General features: G+C 36.6%; 1 protein-coding gene across 1 annotated transcript in view; it reads right to left on the bottom strand.

The window, feature by feature from the left end:
• The window catches only part of LOC123530115 (uncharacterized), a 379,601-nt gene that overhangs the window by 183,049 nt on the left and 178,434 nt on the right, over positions 1 to 18,118 (bottom strand). The window contains exons 7-8 of the mRNA XM_053517535.1: positions 14,794 to 14,844; positions 12,824 to 12,886 (exon numbers count right to left, since the gene is read on the bottom strand). Of these exons, the coding sequence (XP_053373510.1) occupies positions 12,824 to 12,886; positions 14,794 to 14,844 (114 nt within the window). The remainder of the gene's footprint in view (positions 1 to 12,823; positions 12,887 to 14,793; positions 14,845 to 18,118) is intronic.

Genomic DNA, 18,118 nt, shown 5'->3' with positions numbered 1-18,118 from the left:
GTAAGTTTGTTATGTACAAATATGTGGATTTTTAGACAATTAAAGGGCAATAACTCTGAAGTTACAAAAGAAATCCATACAAAATTGTTTGTGCACAACCACATTATAGTGCTCTAAATTCTGTTTAAGTTTCATAGTTCAAGGTCAAATATATCAAAAGTTATGATGCAGAAATTGCCATATCTATAGTACCCTTAGTAATATAGTTAACACTAGAAACTTCTAAGGGCCATAACTCTGGTGTTACTTGGGCAATCTGTCTGAAACTTGATGTGCCCCATAACCTCATAGTGGTGAACATGTAAATGAAGTTTGTTTGAAAAAAATCTAAAATAAGGAATGAATATTTTTTTTTTTTTTTTGGGGGGGGGGGGGGGGGGGGGGGGGGGGGGGATCGTTAGGGGGGGGGGTGTGATCAAGGTAAGGGGGTGACCAGGTATGGGTACACAACTTCACATGTTTACAATAAATGTTCATGGAAAAGAATGAAAGAAATTTAATGAAATTCTACCAAATGGTAAGTTTGTTATGTACAAAATATGTGGATTTTTTACAATAGAAGGGCAATAACTCTTAATTTACATATAAATCCGAACGAAATTGTGTGTACACAACCACATTATGGTGATCTAAATTCTGTTTAAGTTTCATAGTTCAAGGTCAAATATATCAAAAGTTATGATGCAGAAATTGCCATACTTATAGTACCCTATATAGTTAACACGAGAAACTTCTAAGGGCCATAACTCTGGTGTTACTTGGGCAACCTGATGGAAACTTGACAGGCCGCAAGAACTCATAGTGTTGAACATGTATATGAAGTTTTAAATAAATATTCCCAACCATTTCCTAGATATGGCTCCGGACGGACAACGCCAAAACTATATCCCTCCGACTTTCGTCGGGGGATAAAAAGGGCAATAATTCAGTCGAAATATATGACAGAATTATGTACTCTTTCCTACAGATAGGGACTATTATACTGAACAAGTGATAAAAGTTTCAAAGCCATATGTCAAACACTTTACAAAAAACTTAACCAAGATTTCTAAGTCAAAAGGGGCCATAATTCTGCCAAAAATCCTTGATGAAGTTATGTACTCTTGCCTATAACTGGACATGGTGATGGTAAAAAAAGGTGTTGAAAGTTTCAAAGCTTTATCTTCAAAGACTGTCAAAATATGGACTGGTATGAAAAACTTAACTCAGATTTCTAAGTCGAAAAGGGCCATAATTCAGCCAAAATCGTTGATGGAGCTATGTGCTCTTGCCTATAACTGGACATGGTGATGGTAAACAAGTGTTGAAAGTTTCAAAGCTTTATCTCAAAAGACTTTGTTAAATATGAACTGGTACGAAAAACTTAACCAAGATTTCTAAGTCGAAAGGGGCCATAATTCAGCCAAAATCCTTGATGGAGTTATGTACCCTTGCCTATAACTGGACATGGTGATGGTTAACAAGTGTTGAAAGTTTCAAACCTTTATCTCAAAGACTTTGTCAAAATATGAATTTGTACGAAAAACTTAACCATGATTTCTAAGTCAAAAGGGGCCATAATTCAGCCAAAATCCCCGATGGAGTTATGTGCTCTTGCCTATAACTGGCCATGGTGATGGTAAACAAGTGTTGAAAGTTTCAAAGCTTTATCTCAAAGACTTTGTCAAAATGTGGACTGGTACAAAAAACTTAACAAAGGTGTGACGCCGATGCCGTGGTGAGTAGGATTTTATTTTTTTGATCTCAGTAGGATTTGAACCGACGCCCTTCCGTCCCATTGACTAAAAATAGCTTTTGGCCCAATGCTCTAGACCACTGCGCCACCATGGAATTTTCTAAGTGTGAAGATTAAATAAGTTATCCTGACCTTGAACTTGACCCCAATGACCCCATATACAATCCCAACCTTGGTTTTTCTATAAGCTACCTATAGACCAACTTTAATTTCAATACATCAATGAAATCTAAAGTTATTGTGCGGAAACTAATTTTTCTATTTTTAGCAACAGCGAACTTGACCTTGATCCAAATGACCCCAAATGCAATCCCAAGCTTCGTCTCCTTATCATCTATCTACAGGCCAAGTTTGGTATCTATAGCTTGTTCCAAACTAAAGTTATTGTGCGGAAACCAAGTATGACGCCCGCCCTCCCGCCGACATACCCAAATCTAATAACTGGTTTCTAAGAAAACCTAGTTAACAAGATTTTCCAAGTTTCTACAATATACATATAGGGAAAAGTGACTACGTCCCCTGGCGGCCATGTTTTTTGACAAATCGAAATAATTTGAATAATCTTGGTAAACGGTCACACAAGGATCATTTGTATAAAATTATTTTAAAATCAGGCCAGCAATTTCACACAGGACGATTTTTTAAATTTATACTATATACATATAGGAAAAAATGACCACACCCCCTGGCGGCCATGTTTTTTGAGAAATCGGTATAATTTGCAAAATTTTAGTAGAGGGTGACATAAGGACTATTTGTAAGAAATTATATCAAAATCGGACTATCGGTTTAGGAGGAGATGTTGTTTGAAGATTTTTCTATTTTTAGCTCTAGCGGCCCCTATGTGCAACCAAGTGGAACCGTTTGAACAACTTTGGTAGAGGACCACCCAAGCAACATCCAGGCCAAGTTTCATCAAAATCCATTTAGTGGTTTTGGAGGAGATGTTGTTTAAACATAATTGTTGACGACAGACGACTTGACGCATGCACACACCCACGCACAGACAATGGACACAGCTTGATCACAATACCTCACCATGAGCACTTTGTAAGTGCCCAGGTGAGCTAAAAAGGGGGAATAATTCATGAAAAATTTGTGCCAGAGTTGTGAGCCTTGTGTCATATGATGTGGGTGATGATGCTGAACAACTATTTTAAGTAGGAATCAAATCCATTCAGTAATAACAGAGATAGAGTGAAAGTACATCAAAGCTTTATCCTGAAATTCAAGTAAAAAGGAGGAATAATTCATGAAAATTTTTCAAGATAAACATTCTGACCAAGTTCATAAATGTAGCCTCTAAAGTGTTAACAAGCTTTTCCTTTCATTTGAGTGGTGACCAAGTTTTTGACCCCACATGACCCATTTTCGAACTTGGCCTAGGAATCAACAGCATCAAGATTCTTACCAAGTTTCATGAAGATAGGGTTATCAATATGGCCTCTAGAGTGTTAACGAACATTTCCTTTGATTTAAGCGGGAGATCTAGTTTTTGACCCCATATGACCCAGTTTCAAACTTGGCCTAGGAATCATCAAGATAAACATTCTGACCATGTTTCATGAAGATATGGTCATAAATGTGGCCTCTAGTGTGTTAACGTTTTTTCTTTGATTTCACCAAATGACCTAGTGTTTGACCCAATATGACAAAGTTTAGAACCTGGCATAGGAATAACCAAAATAAACATTCTGGTCAAGTTTCATGAAGATAGGATCACAAATGTGGCCTCAAGAGTGTTAACAAGCTTTTCCTTTGACTTCAACTAGTGACCTAGTTTTTGACTCACATGACCCAGTTTCAAACTTGGCCTAGGAATCATCAAGATGAACAATCTTACTAAGTTTCATGAATATAAGGTCATAAATGTGGCCTCACAAGTGTTAATAAGCTTTCATTTGACTGGATGACCTAGTTTTTGACCCAGTTTTAAACTTGGCATAGGAATCATCAAGATAAATATCCTGACCAAGAACATTCTACTTTCATGAACTTCCTTCAATCAGTGAAGAAACAAGAGCTGTCACAGGAGACAGCGCGCTCGACTATTTCGATGCTGGATAGTGAAACTGGGCACATCTGAGGAAACTAGAGCTGTCACTGCAGTGTTTAATGACTCCAATTGTGGATGAAGATATTGCACAATAGCCTGTGTCTATGTCAAAAATATCAACTTAAAGTAATGAGAGGTAAAGATAAAATGTATCAAAACACTATATAAGTATCCTAAGCAAAAAGGGGCATAATACATTAAATATTGGTGCCAGAGTTATGCAGCTTGTGTCTTATAGTGTGGGTGATGATGTTGAACAACTATTTTAAGTTTGAATCAAATCCATTCAGTAATAACAGAGATAGAGTGAAAGAGCATAAAAACTTTAACCTAAAATTCTAAGTAAAAAGGGGGAATAATTAATGAAAAATTGGTGCCAGAGTTATGCACCCTGCGTCATATGGTGTGGGTGATGATGTTGAACAAATATTTTAAGTTTGAATCAAATCCATTCAGTAATAACAGAGACAGAGTGAAAGTGCATCAAAACTTTAACCTAAAATTCTAAGTAAAAAGGGGAAATAATTCATGAAAAATTGGTCCCAGAGTTATGCACCTTGTGTCATATGATAAGGGTAATGATGCTGAACAATTGTTTAAGTTTGAATCAGATCCATTCAGTAATAACAGAGATAGAGTGAAAGTGCATAAAACTTTAACCTGAAATTCTAAGTAAAAAGGGGAATAATTCATGAAAAATTGTGCCAGAGTTATGCATCTTGTGTCATATGATGTGGGTGATGATGCTAAACAACTATTTTAAGTCTGAATCAAATCCATTCAGTAATAACAGAGGTAGAGTGAAAGTGCACCAAAATTTTAACCTGAAAATTCTAAGTAAAAAGGGGGAATAATTCATGAAAAAATAGTGCCAGAGTTATGCATCTTGTCTCATATGATGTGGGTGATGATGCTAAACAACTGTTTGAAGTCTGAATCAAATCCATTCAGTAATAACAGAGGTAGAGTGAAAGTGCACCAAAATTTTAACCTGAAAATCTAAGTGAAAAGGGGGAATAATTCATGAAATATTGATGCCAGAGTTATGGCCCTTATGTCAGATGATGTGGATGATGATGAGGAATAAGTATTTCAAGTTTGAATCAAATCCATCAAGTAACTACAGAGATAAGTTGAAAAAAGAGAAAGTGCACCAAAACTTTAACCAAGGTGGGGACGCAGAAAGACGCCTACGCCGACGCCGGGGCGAGTAGGATAGCTCTCCTTATACTTCGTATAGTCGAGCTAAAAATAAAAGACTGGGACCAATATATCCCACCATCTTAAAAAATAAACGTAAAAGTTTCTCTATACGAGGGCTGTCCCAGAAAATCGCGAACTTTTTTCTTATTATTTCCAAAATAAGCGACGCATCAAACAATTATTTTAACTGGTCTTATTTCAATGTATACCTGACAGGACTATAGAGTTTAATATATTATTTGAGTATTTTTCAAATAATGGAAGGCATTCAGTGCTAGTTGGTGCTTGCCCAGTTTTCCTCCAGATATTTAATTTTAAACTCTATAGTCCTGTCGGGTATACATTGAAATACCATCAGTTAAAATAATGATTGATGCATCACTTATTTATTGAAATAATAAAACAAGAGGGCCATGAAGGCCCTGTATCGCTCACCTGACCTATTGACCTAAAGATCATCAAGATAGTTTCATCAAGATATGGTCATAAATGTGGCCTCTAAAGTGTTAACTAACTTTTCTTTTAATTTGACCTGGTGACCTAGTTTCTGACCCCATATGACCCAGATTCGAACTTGACCTAAAGATCATCAAGATTAACATTTTGACTAAGTTTCATGACGATATAGTCATAAATGTGGCCTCTAGAGTGTTAACAAGCTTTTCCTTTGATTTGACCCCGTGACTTAGTTTTTGACCCCACCTGACCCAGATTTTAACATGACCTATAGATCATCAAGATTAACATTCTGACTAAGTTTCATTAAAATATGGTCATAAATGTGCCCTCTAAAGTGTTAACTAGCTTTTCCTTTGATTTGACCTTGTGACCTAGTTTTTGACCCCATATGACCCAGATTCCTAAAGATCATCAAGATTAACATTCTGACCAAATTTCATGAAGATACAGTCATAAATGTGGCCTCTAGTGTGTTAACAAGCTTTTCCTTTGATTTGACCCAGTGACCTAGTTTTTGACCCTTCTGACCCAGATTTGAACAGGACCTATAGATCATCAAGATTAACATTCTGACCAAGTTTCATTAAGATATGGTCATAAATGTAGCCTCTTGAGTGTTAACTAGCTTTTCCTTTGATTTGACCTGGTGACCTAGTTTTTCAACCTACATGACCCAGATTCAAACTGGACTTTGAGATCATCATGAGTAACATTCATAAATGTGGCCTCTAGAGTGTTAACAAGCTTTTCCTTTGATTTGACCTGGTGACCTAGTTTTTGACCCCAGATGACCCAATATCAAAATCATCCAAGATTTTATTAAGGGTAACATTCTGACCAAGTTTCATTAAGATTGGGCCAAAACTGTGACCTCTAGAGTGTTAACAAGCTTTTCCTTTGATTTGACCCGGTGACCTAGTTTTTGATCCCAGATGACCCAATACCAAACTCATCCAAGATTTAATTGAGGGTAACATTCTGACTAAGTTTCATTAAGATTGGGCCAAAATTGTGACCTCTAGAGTGTTAACAAGCTTTTCTTTTGATTTGACCTGGTGACCTAGTTTTTAACCCCAGATGACCCAATATCGAAATTGTCCAAGATTTTATTGAGGGCAACATTCTGACTAAGTTTCATTAAGATTGGGTCAAAATTGTGACCTCTAGAGTGTTAACAAGCTTTTCCTTTGATTTGACCTGGTGACCTAGTTTTTGACCCCAGATGACCCAATATCGAACTCGTCCAAGATTTTTATGAGTGTAACATTCTGACCAAGTTTCATTAAGATTAGGCCAAAATTGTGACCTCTAGAGTGTTAACAGTCAAATTGTTGACGATGGACAGACGCACGACGACAGACACAGGGCGATCACAAAAGCTCACTTTGAGCACTTCATGCTCAGGTGAGCTAAAAAGTTAACGATTTTCTTGGACAATCAGTGTATAGATGCATTAAAAGCTTCTACAAACAACAAGAGCTGTCCGTAACACAGACAATGCTCAAATTATTGTTCCTGAAGCAGAAATATTACCCTAAATGTTAAATCAGAGTTTCAATCAAGAGTTAAATAGAGTTTCAATCCAGTATCTGCATTAGTTTTTCAGATCGTAACTTGCATGCAAAACTTTAACCAGAAGTTTTAAAGTTCAAAAGGAAACATAATTTTGCAAATAGACGTCATAGTTATGTGACTTGATGCTTTGACCTGGTTTTATAAATCTGAAGAAATTTGTGAAGTTTTAATTCAATATTTGCATTAGTTCTTGAGATAGCAACTTGCATGCAAAACTTCAACCAGGATTTCTAAGTCCAAAAGGGACATAATTTGGCCTAAATACATGTCGGAAGTTATGAGTCTTGATTCAGTGAGTTTGGTAATTGACCTAGAAAAGAAAAAAGTAAGTTTCAAAACTATATCATCATCATCATCATCATCATCGCAGCCTAAAGAAAATGGCTACTTGCACACAAAACTTTAACCAGGATTTCCTAAGTCCAAAAGGGGGGCATAATTTGCCCAAAATGCATGTCAGAGTTATGGGACTTGACCCAGTGAGGATGGTTATTGGCCTAGAAAAAGAAAATAATAAGTTTCAAAGCTATATGCCTTTAAATTATAGCTATATGTCCTTGCACGCAAAACTTTAACCAGGATTTTCTAAGTCCAAAAGGGGACATGATTTGGCCAAAATGCAAGTCAGAGTTATGGGACTTGATGCTATCAGCTAGTTTTATAACCCCAAAGACACATGTGAAGTTTCAATTCAATATCTGCATTAGTTTTGGAGATAGTAACTTGCATGTAAAACTTTAACCAGGATTTTCTAAGTCTACAAGAGGGCATAATTTGGCCAAAATGCATGTATGCATGTTCTATAATCCTAAAGACACATGTGAAGTTTAAAATAAATATCTACATAAGTTTTTGAGATGTCACAGTTATGGTACTTGATGCTATGACCTAGTTTTATAAACCTGAAGAAACCTGTGAAGTTTCAATTCAATATTTGCATTAGTTTTTGAGAGTGTAACTTGCATGCAAAACTTTAACCAAGTCTAAAAGGGGGCTTAATTTGGCCAAAATACATGTCCGAGTTATGGGACTTGACCCAGTGAGGTTGGTAATTGACCTAGAAAAAGAAACAAGAGGGTCATGATGACTCAATATCGCTCACCTATTAAACCTGGCATAGGAATCATCAAGATAAACATTTTGATCAAGTTTCATGAAGATAGGGTCATAAATGTGGTCTCTAGTATTAACAAGCATGATCCAGATTCTAACTTGGCCTAGAGATCATCAAGATAAACATTCTGTGCAAGTTTGTATCAAATCAAATCATAAATGAAATCTCTGTGTAGCTGAAAGGGCCAAAATAGAAAGTTTTGCCCTTTTCCTGGGCAGTAACTCTAGAACGACAGAAGCTAGGCAGTTTTCAAATGGAATCGAGATCTTACTGTGACTTAAGTTGTGTGCAAGTGTGGTTAAAATCAAATGTAAAATGTCACTTCTATTGTGTTCACCAGGTAAAAATTAACAAATTTTGGCTCTTTCAGGGGTCAATTAGGGGCCGTAACTCGGGAGCTTATGATTGGATCTGAGGGATCCATCACGGAATCCAAGATCTATTACTGTTAAAGATATTTTGCAAGTTTGTATCAAATCAAACCATAAATGAAGTCTCTATATGGCTGCAAAAGCCAAAGCAGCAAATTTTGGCCCTTTATGGGGCCATAAATTTGGAACCCATGATTGGATCTGGCCAGTTTCCAAAAGGAACCAAGATAATATTCCAATATAATTTGTGCAAGAGTTTAATTAAAATAACTTGCAAAATGTGGTCCCTATCATGCTCACAAGCCAAAATAGAAAATTTTGGCCCTTTAAGGGGCATTAACTCTTGAACCCATGATGGGATCTGGCAAGTTTTCAAAAGGAACTGACATATTATGTTAATACAAGTTGTGTGCAAGTTTCATTAAAATTGATTGCAAAATGTGGTCTCTATCGTGTTCACAAGAAATTGTGGACGGACGACAGACAGACAGATGACAGGTGATCACAAAATCTCACCTTGTCACTACGTGACAGATGAGCTAAAAACAAGAAATTGTAATAGAGTTACCAACATCCCCCGCCTAGGGACATTTTTCACAAAACAAACTGCAGGCCAATACAACATCTTCAAGGTAACTGGGTAAGAATTACTAACAATGTATATAAATCATAACTATATATCATATAATTCATGAAGACATTCTGAAGTTTCAAAACGTCTTGAAAGCTATAATTGGTGAATGCTTTCAAATGCTTATATCTGTATTTTGATTTGATTTTTAAATTGGTAAGAAAAATAAATAAATACAAATATAATGATATATTTTATATATAAAAGGGAGGTAATTAATAAACAAATGAAATGCATGTCATATGATACTAAAAATTTTTTTCTAAACTACACATAAAAAAAAGTTAATTCTACTGTTTGTCAATGCAGAGCTGCAGTACATATCAACCTAATGTGTTGCACCATACTAATGCTACATTTAGCTATATAAACCATTAAGTTGTAACTTGTGCCCAGCTTTGCATTCTACAAGTCTACAATTGTTAATAGCTTTTTATATCTATCAATACCAATCATTTTACCTAAAACATAATTTCACCCACAACTGCCCAATCATCTGAATAGTTATGTATCTGAGTCAACCATGCACCAAAGACTTAGAGTGTGGATATTGGCATCTGTGTATGCACCAATGACTTAGATAATTCAAGGGCCATAATTCTGAAGTGCCGTGGCCGATTTGGCTAGTTATCGAACATGGCCGAGGACTTTTAGTCAAACACATTAAGTTCAAGTTCGGAGAAGATGGGATGAGAACTGTTTGACTTAGAGCCTGGACAAGATTTGTAACAGACAGGCAGACACACATACAGCAGTAAATCAATATGTCTCCCACACCATTGTGTGGTGGGAGACATAATTAGTGGGAAAACTGATACAAGAGAGCCAAGATGGCCCTAGGTCGCTCACCTGAGAAACACACCATAATACACCATAACAGTGTAAACATGTCTGACCTAGTGATTTCATAGAAAAAAAATATTCTGACCAATTATCATTAAAATTGGAGCAAAAACAAGTATTTTCTTTGATTTGACCTAGTTAGTTTTTGACCCCAGATGACCCATATTCGAAACTGACCTAGATTTCATCAAGCCTATCATTCTGACCAAATTTCATGAAGATCAATTGAAAATTACAGCCTCTATCGCATACACAAGGTTTTTCTTTGATTTGACCTAGTGATCTAGTTTTTAACTACAGATGACCCATATTCAAATTTTACCTAGATTTCATCAAGGCAACCATTCTGACTTACTTTCAGGAAGATCAATTGAGAAAGAAAAAAACAGCCTCTATCGTATACACAAGGTTTTCCTTTGATTAAATCTAGTGACCTACTTTTTAATCCCAGATGACCCATATTCGAACTTGGAATAGGTTTCATCAAGGCAATCATTCTGACCAAATTTCATGAAGATCAATTGAAAAATACAGCCTCTATTGCATACACAAGGGTTTTCTTTGATTTGACCTAGTGACCTACTTTTTGATCTCAGATGACCAATAATCAAACTCGACCTAGATTTTATCAAGTCAATTATTCTGACCAAATTTCATAAAGATCAATTGAAAAATACAGCCTCTATCGCATACACAAGGTTTTTCTTTGATTTGACCTAGTGAGCTAGTTTTTGAACCCAGATGACCCATTTTCGAACTTGGCCTAGATTTCATCAAGGTTATCATTCTGACCAAAATTCATGCAGATTAATTGAAAAATAATGCCTCTATCGCATACACAAGGTTTTTCTTTGATCTGACCTAGTGACCTAGTTTTTGACCCCAGATAACCCATTTTCAAACTCGGCCTAGATTTAATCAAGGTAATTCTGACCAAAATTTATGAAGATTAATTGAAAAATACAGCCTCTGTCGCATACACAAGGTTTTTCTTTGATTTGACCTAGTGACCTGGTTTTTGACCCCAGATGACCCACTGTCCAATTTTCGAACTCGGCCTAGATTTAATCAATTTAATCATTCTGACCAAACTTCATGAAGATCAGTTGAAAAATACAGCCTCTATCGCATACACAAGCTAAATGTTGACGGACAGACGACAGACAGACAGACGCTGGACATCGAGTGATCAGAAAAAATAGAAAGTTAACATGTGCCTGTGACCTTGACCTTTGTACATGACACAATGTCTTGAAATGGTGAATATATATGCCAAGTTATTTGAATATAAACTAATGCATAAACTAGAGTGTCAGACTGACACAAAATATGTCTGTCTAAATATATAGTAATGTATCATAAAGGTAATAATGTTGATGTTGTATGCCTGGTTAATCCAAAACAAGAGTGCCAGACTGTCACAAAATACACCCGTCTAAATATTCAGTTATGTATCATAAAAATATTTTGAGTAATTCAAGGGCCATAATCCAAGAGTGCCTGGGGCGATTTGGCTTCTTATTGAATTTGGCCAAGATATTATGCCCACAAACATTATCACCAAGTTTGGTGAAGATCGGATGAAAACTGTTCGACTTAGAGAGCGGACAAGGCTAAATTTGCAGATTTCAAGTAATTCAAGGGCCATAATCCAAGAGTGCCTGGGGCAATTTGGCTGGTTATCGAACTTGGCCGAGATATTATGCCCACAAACATTGTTTGAAAGTTTGGTGTAGATTGGATGAAAACTATTTTACTTAGAGAGCGGACATGCTTTTGGACGCCAACCGCATGCCTCGGGTGTTCACATAATACGTGCTCTTTCAGAGACGGGCATTTAAAAAGGTAAAGACCAGATAAAAACAATAAAAAAATCTCCACAGGTGACCTTGACCTTGGAGCTAGGGGTCTGGGTCTTGCACAAGATGCATCAATTCATTATGGGGAAAATTTGTGCCAAGTCAAGTGGCCTCTAGAGTGGTCATAAGCTTTTCCTTTGATTTGACCGGGTGACCTAGTTTTTGACCCCACATGACCCGGATTCGAACTTGAACTATAGACTATCAAGACAAACATTCTGACTAATTCTCATGAGTTTTTTCAAACTGAAATTGTCTTCTCTAGAGTGCAGACAAGATGTTCCTTTTATCTGGCCTAGTGACCTAGTTTTTGATCCCACATGACCCAGCTTCCAATGTGACCTAGAAATCATCAAGACAAACATTCTGACCAAGTTTCATAAAGATTGAGTCACAACTGTGGCCTCTGAAGTGTTCAGAAGCTTTCCCTTTGATTTGACCATGTGACCTAGTTTTTGACCCCACATGACCCAGATTCGAACTTGACCCAGAAATCATCAAGACAAACATTCTGACCAAGTTTCACAAATATTGGGTCAAAACTGTGGCCTCTAAGAGTGTTCACAAGCTTTTCCTTTGATCTGGCCTACTTACCTAGTTTTTGACCTAACATGACCCACTTTCAAACCTGACCTAGAAATCATCTGGACTAAAATTCTGACCAAGTTTCATAAAGATTGGGTCACAATTGTGGCCTCTAGAGTGTTCACAATGCAAATGTTGATGGACGCCGGACAATGACCAACCACAATAGCTCACCTTGAGCACTACGTGCTCTGGTGAGCTAATAAGTACCATTTGGGTTCGATATTTTGTTTAAAAAATCAAACACAGGAGGGGACACCCCTCCCGCACCAACCCCTTATACCGCCATGCAAACTTTACCCCAGCGGCCAGCGCCTTAAAAATTTTCTAGGGAAGGGCCTGAAAACAATTCTTGGAAGTGGGAATTAATAAATTTTAAATAGTTCACTCACCTTCATCACCTCCAGTATCCTGTCGTGCTCTTCGATTTGGTCTGGTGCCACTGCCATGTATTGCTATATATGAATACACAAAATAACTAGCTTTAACACATCAACTACAAATATCCTTGAGGCCAGCATTTTTTTTATTTTCTGGTTTACAGGAGATTTTTTAAACAAGAGGGTCATTGACCCTAAAGCGCTCACCTGTGTACAAGGCTTCAAGTGTGTTTGTATATGTACAGAGTTAGGTTTCTTCTACGTTAGCCTATATTATATACATGTCAGACACACTTTTGAACCTAGGGCAATAATTTGAACAATTATGGTAGACATTACAAATCTGATATCACACGTCAAATATCAAGGCTCTAGCAATTATTGATTCAGAGAAGAAAAGTGACCATGCCCACTGGCAGCCATGTTTTTGACGAATCAGAATAATTTGAACAATCTAATGACAGAAGGTCACACAAGGACCATTTGTGTAAAGTTATTTTAAAATCTGACCAGCAGTTTCATACAAGAAGATTTTTAAAGTTTCCACTATATACATATAGGGAAAAGTGACCACGCCCTCTGGTGGCCATGTTTTTTGACAAATCAAAATAATTTGAACAATCTTGGTAGATGGTCACACAAGGACCATTTGTGTAAAATTATTTTAGAATTAAGTCAGCAGTTTCACACAAGAAGAGATTTTAAATTTCCACTAGATACATATAGACAAAAGTGACCATGCCCCCTTGCGGCCATGTTTTTTCATGAATCAGTATAATTTGAATATCTTCACAGAGGGTCACATAAGGACAATTTGTATAAAATTATTTCAAAATCGGACCATCAGTTTAGGAGATGTCGTTTGAAGACTTTCCTACTTTTAGCTCTGGCGGCCCTTACGTGCCATCAAGTGGAAGCACTTGAACAATTTTGGTAGAGGACCACCCAAGCAACATCCAGGCCAAGTTTCATCGAAATCCATTCAGTGGTTTTGGAGATGTCATTTAAACACAATTGTTGATGATGGACGGACGACTTGACAGACGCATGCAAAGACGCACACACAAACGCATGCATGCACAACAAACACATCATGATCACAATAGCTCACTTTGTGCCTGTTAAGTCTGATGTAATTCTGCCCAGAGGTTTTCAAGAACGTATTTTTAGAAAATGTTGACGGACGGACGATGCACGATGGACACTGAACGGTCACAAAAGCTCAAAATGAGCCTTTGGCTCAGGTGAGCTAATAAAATGTCACACATATCTTCACTTCATTGTAATCATATGTATGTAGTTTCATTTGAATCCCTTAAAGATTGTGAAAGTGATTTTGTTTTTAAAACTTGAGGGAATATGGGTGCCCTCCACCATTGTCCATCCCATAAAAAATATAACCCTCAGGTAAACTTCACAGTGACCTGTGTAACTACGAACTTTCATTGGAATCACTTTAAAAACAGAAGTAGTATGTAACACAAACTTTTTGCAATGGACCAGCCAACTAACCAACAGGCTGCTAGACGGTGAAATGACTTCTATATATCCCATAAACTTCATTTGCGGGTGTATAAAGATGTCAGCATCTACATATTAGATTTTACAATAGGGACAGTAGTTGAGAAGAAAGAGATGAATTTAGAACCTTCCCATAAAACTTAAACCAGCAAATATATGAACTGAGTAGTCTTAAACTGAATATCTGACCATAAAGACCAAAAGATGACAGCCCCTTGCAGAAAGCTGTTCAGGAGATATAGTGAAATGATAAAACTTTAAACTCAAAGTAACATACTACACTTATACTGGGATAAGTACATCCTTATTTTTCAAATTATCAAGCTACAAAAGGAAATGAAAATGCCCAACAGTCATTAAACTACAAGTTTTATGTACTTTTTAATCTTGATGACTTACTATGTGAAAAAGATGGAATTTTTCAAAGGTACAGATTGAGTAAATATGGATCTGTTTCTTACCTGAATCACCACGATGACAACAATTAATGTTACAACAGTGACAAGCTTGCTCTGAAAAATAAAAAGGATCATGTTCAGAAGTTTCACTGAAATCTATGAAAAGCTTTGAAAGCAGTTCTCACCAAGAGATTCTATAAACTAATAAGATGTAAGTACACATGTTTTGTCCAAGTTCAAGAGTGCATAAGTTTATATTTGCCAAAGAAAAAAATAACAAGAGGGCCAAAATGGCCCTATATCACTCACATGAGTCATGTTTGTGTCAGTGGAAGTACAGTACCACCTCTGTATAACAACACCCTTTAGGAGATACAAATATTGATTGTTGTGTAGAGGTCGTTGTTCTGGAGAGGTAAATTTAACAGTTTATTTCAGCTGAGGTAAATTTTGATGGTGTTGTTATAGAGAGGTTTTTGCTTAAGAGAGGGCCGCTCTGGAGAGGTTGTACTGTATACTAGTATCATAAATTATGACATACATATAAGCAAGCCAATTTGATGAATTGGTAACCCCCGCCGAAAGTGTTTGTGGTGAGGATAGCAAAAAAAATATATCCGGCAAAAAGTTAAGGATGTTACTAGAGGCAAATAATTTCATTAGTCAAGAACAATTTAACAGTTTATTTGTTTGTTAGTTTTGGGTTTAACACCATTTTTCAACAGCATTTCAGTCAAGTAACGGCGGGCAGTTAACCTAACCAGTGTTCCTGGATTCTGTACCAGTACAGACCTGTTCTCTGCAGGTAACTGCCAACTTCCCCACATGAATCAGAGGTGGAGGACTAATGATTTCAGACACAATGTCGTTTATCAAACAAGAGCCATGTTACACATGGCTAATCCCCCTGCCGGGCATATTATAATTGAAGGCTAAAGTTCCTGGCAAGTTAGTGTCTGAAAGTATTCATTTTGGGGAAAGCTTTGAAGAACAGTTTAGTTGTGGTCCGCATCAGGGGATTTAAAGATGGGGAAGAAAGAATAAGTCAGTAGTGAGGTGGTTTACTGCTAAATTTTATTAATTTTCATGAAGAGTATAGCTATGATGTTTTTCAATATGGCTACTGTAAAAAGAAGGAATGGAAAGCTAACAGGGAACAAGAGTGCAAGAATGTCACAATATATGCCCGTCACAGCAATTTCTTTACTCTAGCAGCTGTATTTGCAAATGGAATGTTAATTTTGTGGTTGTTTAGTAATCATTGTAAGTCTTTTGTTTTTTTAAGTCCACAAAAAAACTCCTTACCAGGTAGAGATACCTTATATAAAATAAAATACACCTAAAATTGGAGAGTAACATCTATGTTGTACCACAGAAAAGTGGTCTTGTTTTTTCCCTACGGTCAATTATAAAAATGTTACAATATAAGTTATTTATAGTAACAACTAAGGGAAGTTAATCTTAAAAAAAAAAAAAAAAAAAAAAAAAAAATTGCAAGTCCATACAAAAATCTTTATCAGGTAGAGATTGGTCAAAATACACCTCAAAATTGGATATAGCATGCAGGTTGTACTACAGAAAAGTGGTCTCGATTTTTCCCTACGACTAGTAATGAAAAAGTTACAATAAAAGCTATTTAAAGTAACAACAAAGGGAAGTAATTCTAAAGAAGGGAACTGCGCATGACACTTCGTCTCATGATGGTGTATAATTGTGCCAAGTTACATCAAAATCCCTCCATGCATGAAGAAGAAATGCTTCGGACAAAGTCGTTCTTGTATCTGACCTCTGGCCTCTAAGTGTCACCTTGACCTTAGACCTAGTGATCTGGATCTTGCGCATGACACTCCGTCTCATGGTGCTGAATATTACGCCAAGTTATATCAAAATCCCTCTATGCATGAAGAAGAAATGCTCCGGACAAGGTTTTCATTCTTGTATCCTTTGACCTCTAAGTGTGACCTTGACCTTAGACCTAGGGACCTGGTTCGTGCACATGACACTTCGCCTCATGGTGGTAAACATTTGTGCTAAGATATATCAAAATCCCTCCATGCATGAAGAAGATATGCTCCGGACAATTTTTTTTAAGAAAATATGATAAAGGGGAATAACTCAAACAAGAGGGCCATGATGGCCCTATATCGCTCACCTGTTATCATTGCACTTGAGGTGAGGACAAGAAGGTCCTCAGAAAAAATATCTAAGTCCAAAGGACAGGAACAACAAAGCGAAGAAATTTAACCAAAAAGAAAAAAAAATTCTTACAAGGTATAGATATGTCAAAAAACACCTAAAAATTGGAGGTACCATCCATGTTGTACCACAGAAAAGTGGTCTCGGTTTTTCCCTACGGCCAATAATAAAAAAGTTACTAAAAATAAGCTATTTATAGTAACGTAAAAGGGAAGTAATTAAAAAAAAATTGTAAGTGAACAAAAGATATCTGCCAAATAAATCTGTTTACATCATAAATGAAATTTCAGATCAGTATCTTCATTAGTTATGGAGATATACCCATTTTAATTTGAAATAAAGGGAGGTAATTTGACATAAAATCAGTTCATAGTTATCTACCCTGATTGTCTCAGTCCAACTAATAACAATAATGAAATTTCAAATAAGTCCTATAAGTACTTACTGATATAAATCCATTTTGATTACAATCAGGGGAGGTAATCAGATATAAAATAACTCTGGAACCTACGATTGAATCTGATTTGTCATAGAATCCAAGATTTATTGTTGTTGAAGATATTTTGGAAGTTTGTATCAAATAAAACCATAAATGAAGTCTATATGGCTGCAAAAGCCAAAATAGCCAATTTTGGACCTTTAAGGGGCCACAACTCTGGAACCCATGATGGAATCTGGCCAGTTGAAGAAAGGAAGCAAGATCTTGTGGTGATACAAGTTGTGTGCAACTTTGGTTAAAATCAAATCATAATTGAAGCTGCTATTGTGCAGACAAGGTCAAAATAGCTAATTTTGGCCCTTTCAGGGGCCATAACTCTGGAACCCATTATGGGATCTGGCCGGTTCAAGAAAGGAACCGAGATCTTATGGTGACACAAGTTTTGTGCAAGTTTGATCAAATTCAAATCATAAAAGAAGCTGCTATTGTGCAGACAAGGTCAAAATAGCTAATTCTGGCCCTTTCAGGGGCCATCACTCTGGAACCCATAATGGAATCTCGCCAGTTCAAGAAAGGAACCAAGATTTTATGGTGATACAAGTTGTGTGCAAGTTTGGTTAAAATCAAATCATAAATGAAGCTGCTATTGTGCAGACAATGTCAAAATAGCTAATTCTGGCCTTTTCAGGGGCCATAACTCTGGAACCGATAATGGAATCTGGCCAGTTCAAGAAAGGAACCAAGATCTTATGG

The sequence above is a fragment of the Mercenaria mercenaria genome, chromosome 1 (assembly GCF_021730395.1).
Source record: "Mercenaria mercenaria strain notata chromosome 1, MADL_Memer_1, whole genome shotgun sequence".
In the NCBI taxonomy this organism is placed as follows: Eukaryota; Metazoa; Mollusca; class Bivalvia; order Venerida; family Veneridae; genus Mercenaria; species Mercenaria mercenaria.
This window is presented reverse-complemented; position numbering and strand designations above follow the sequence as displayed.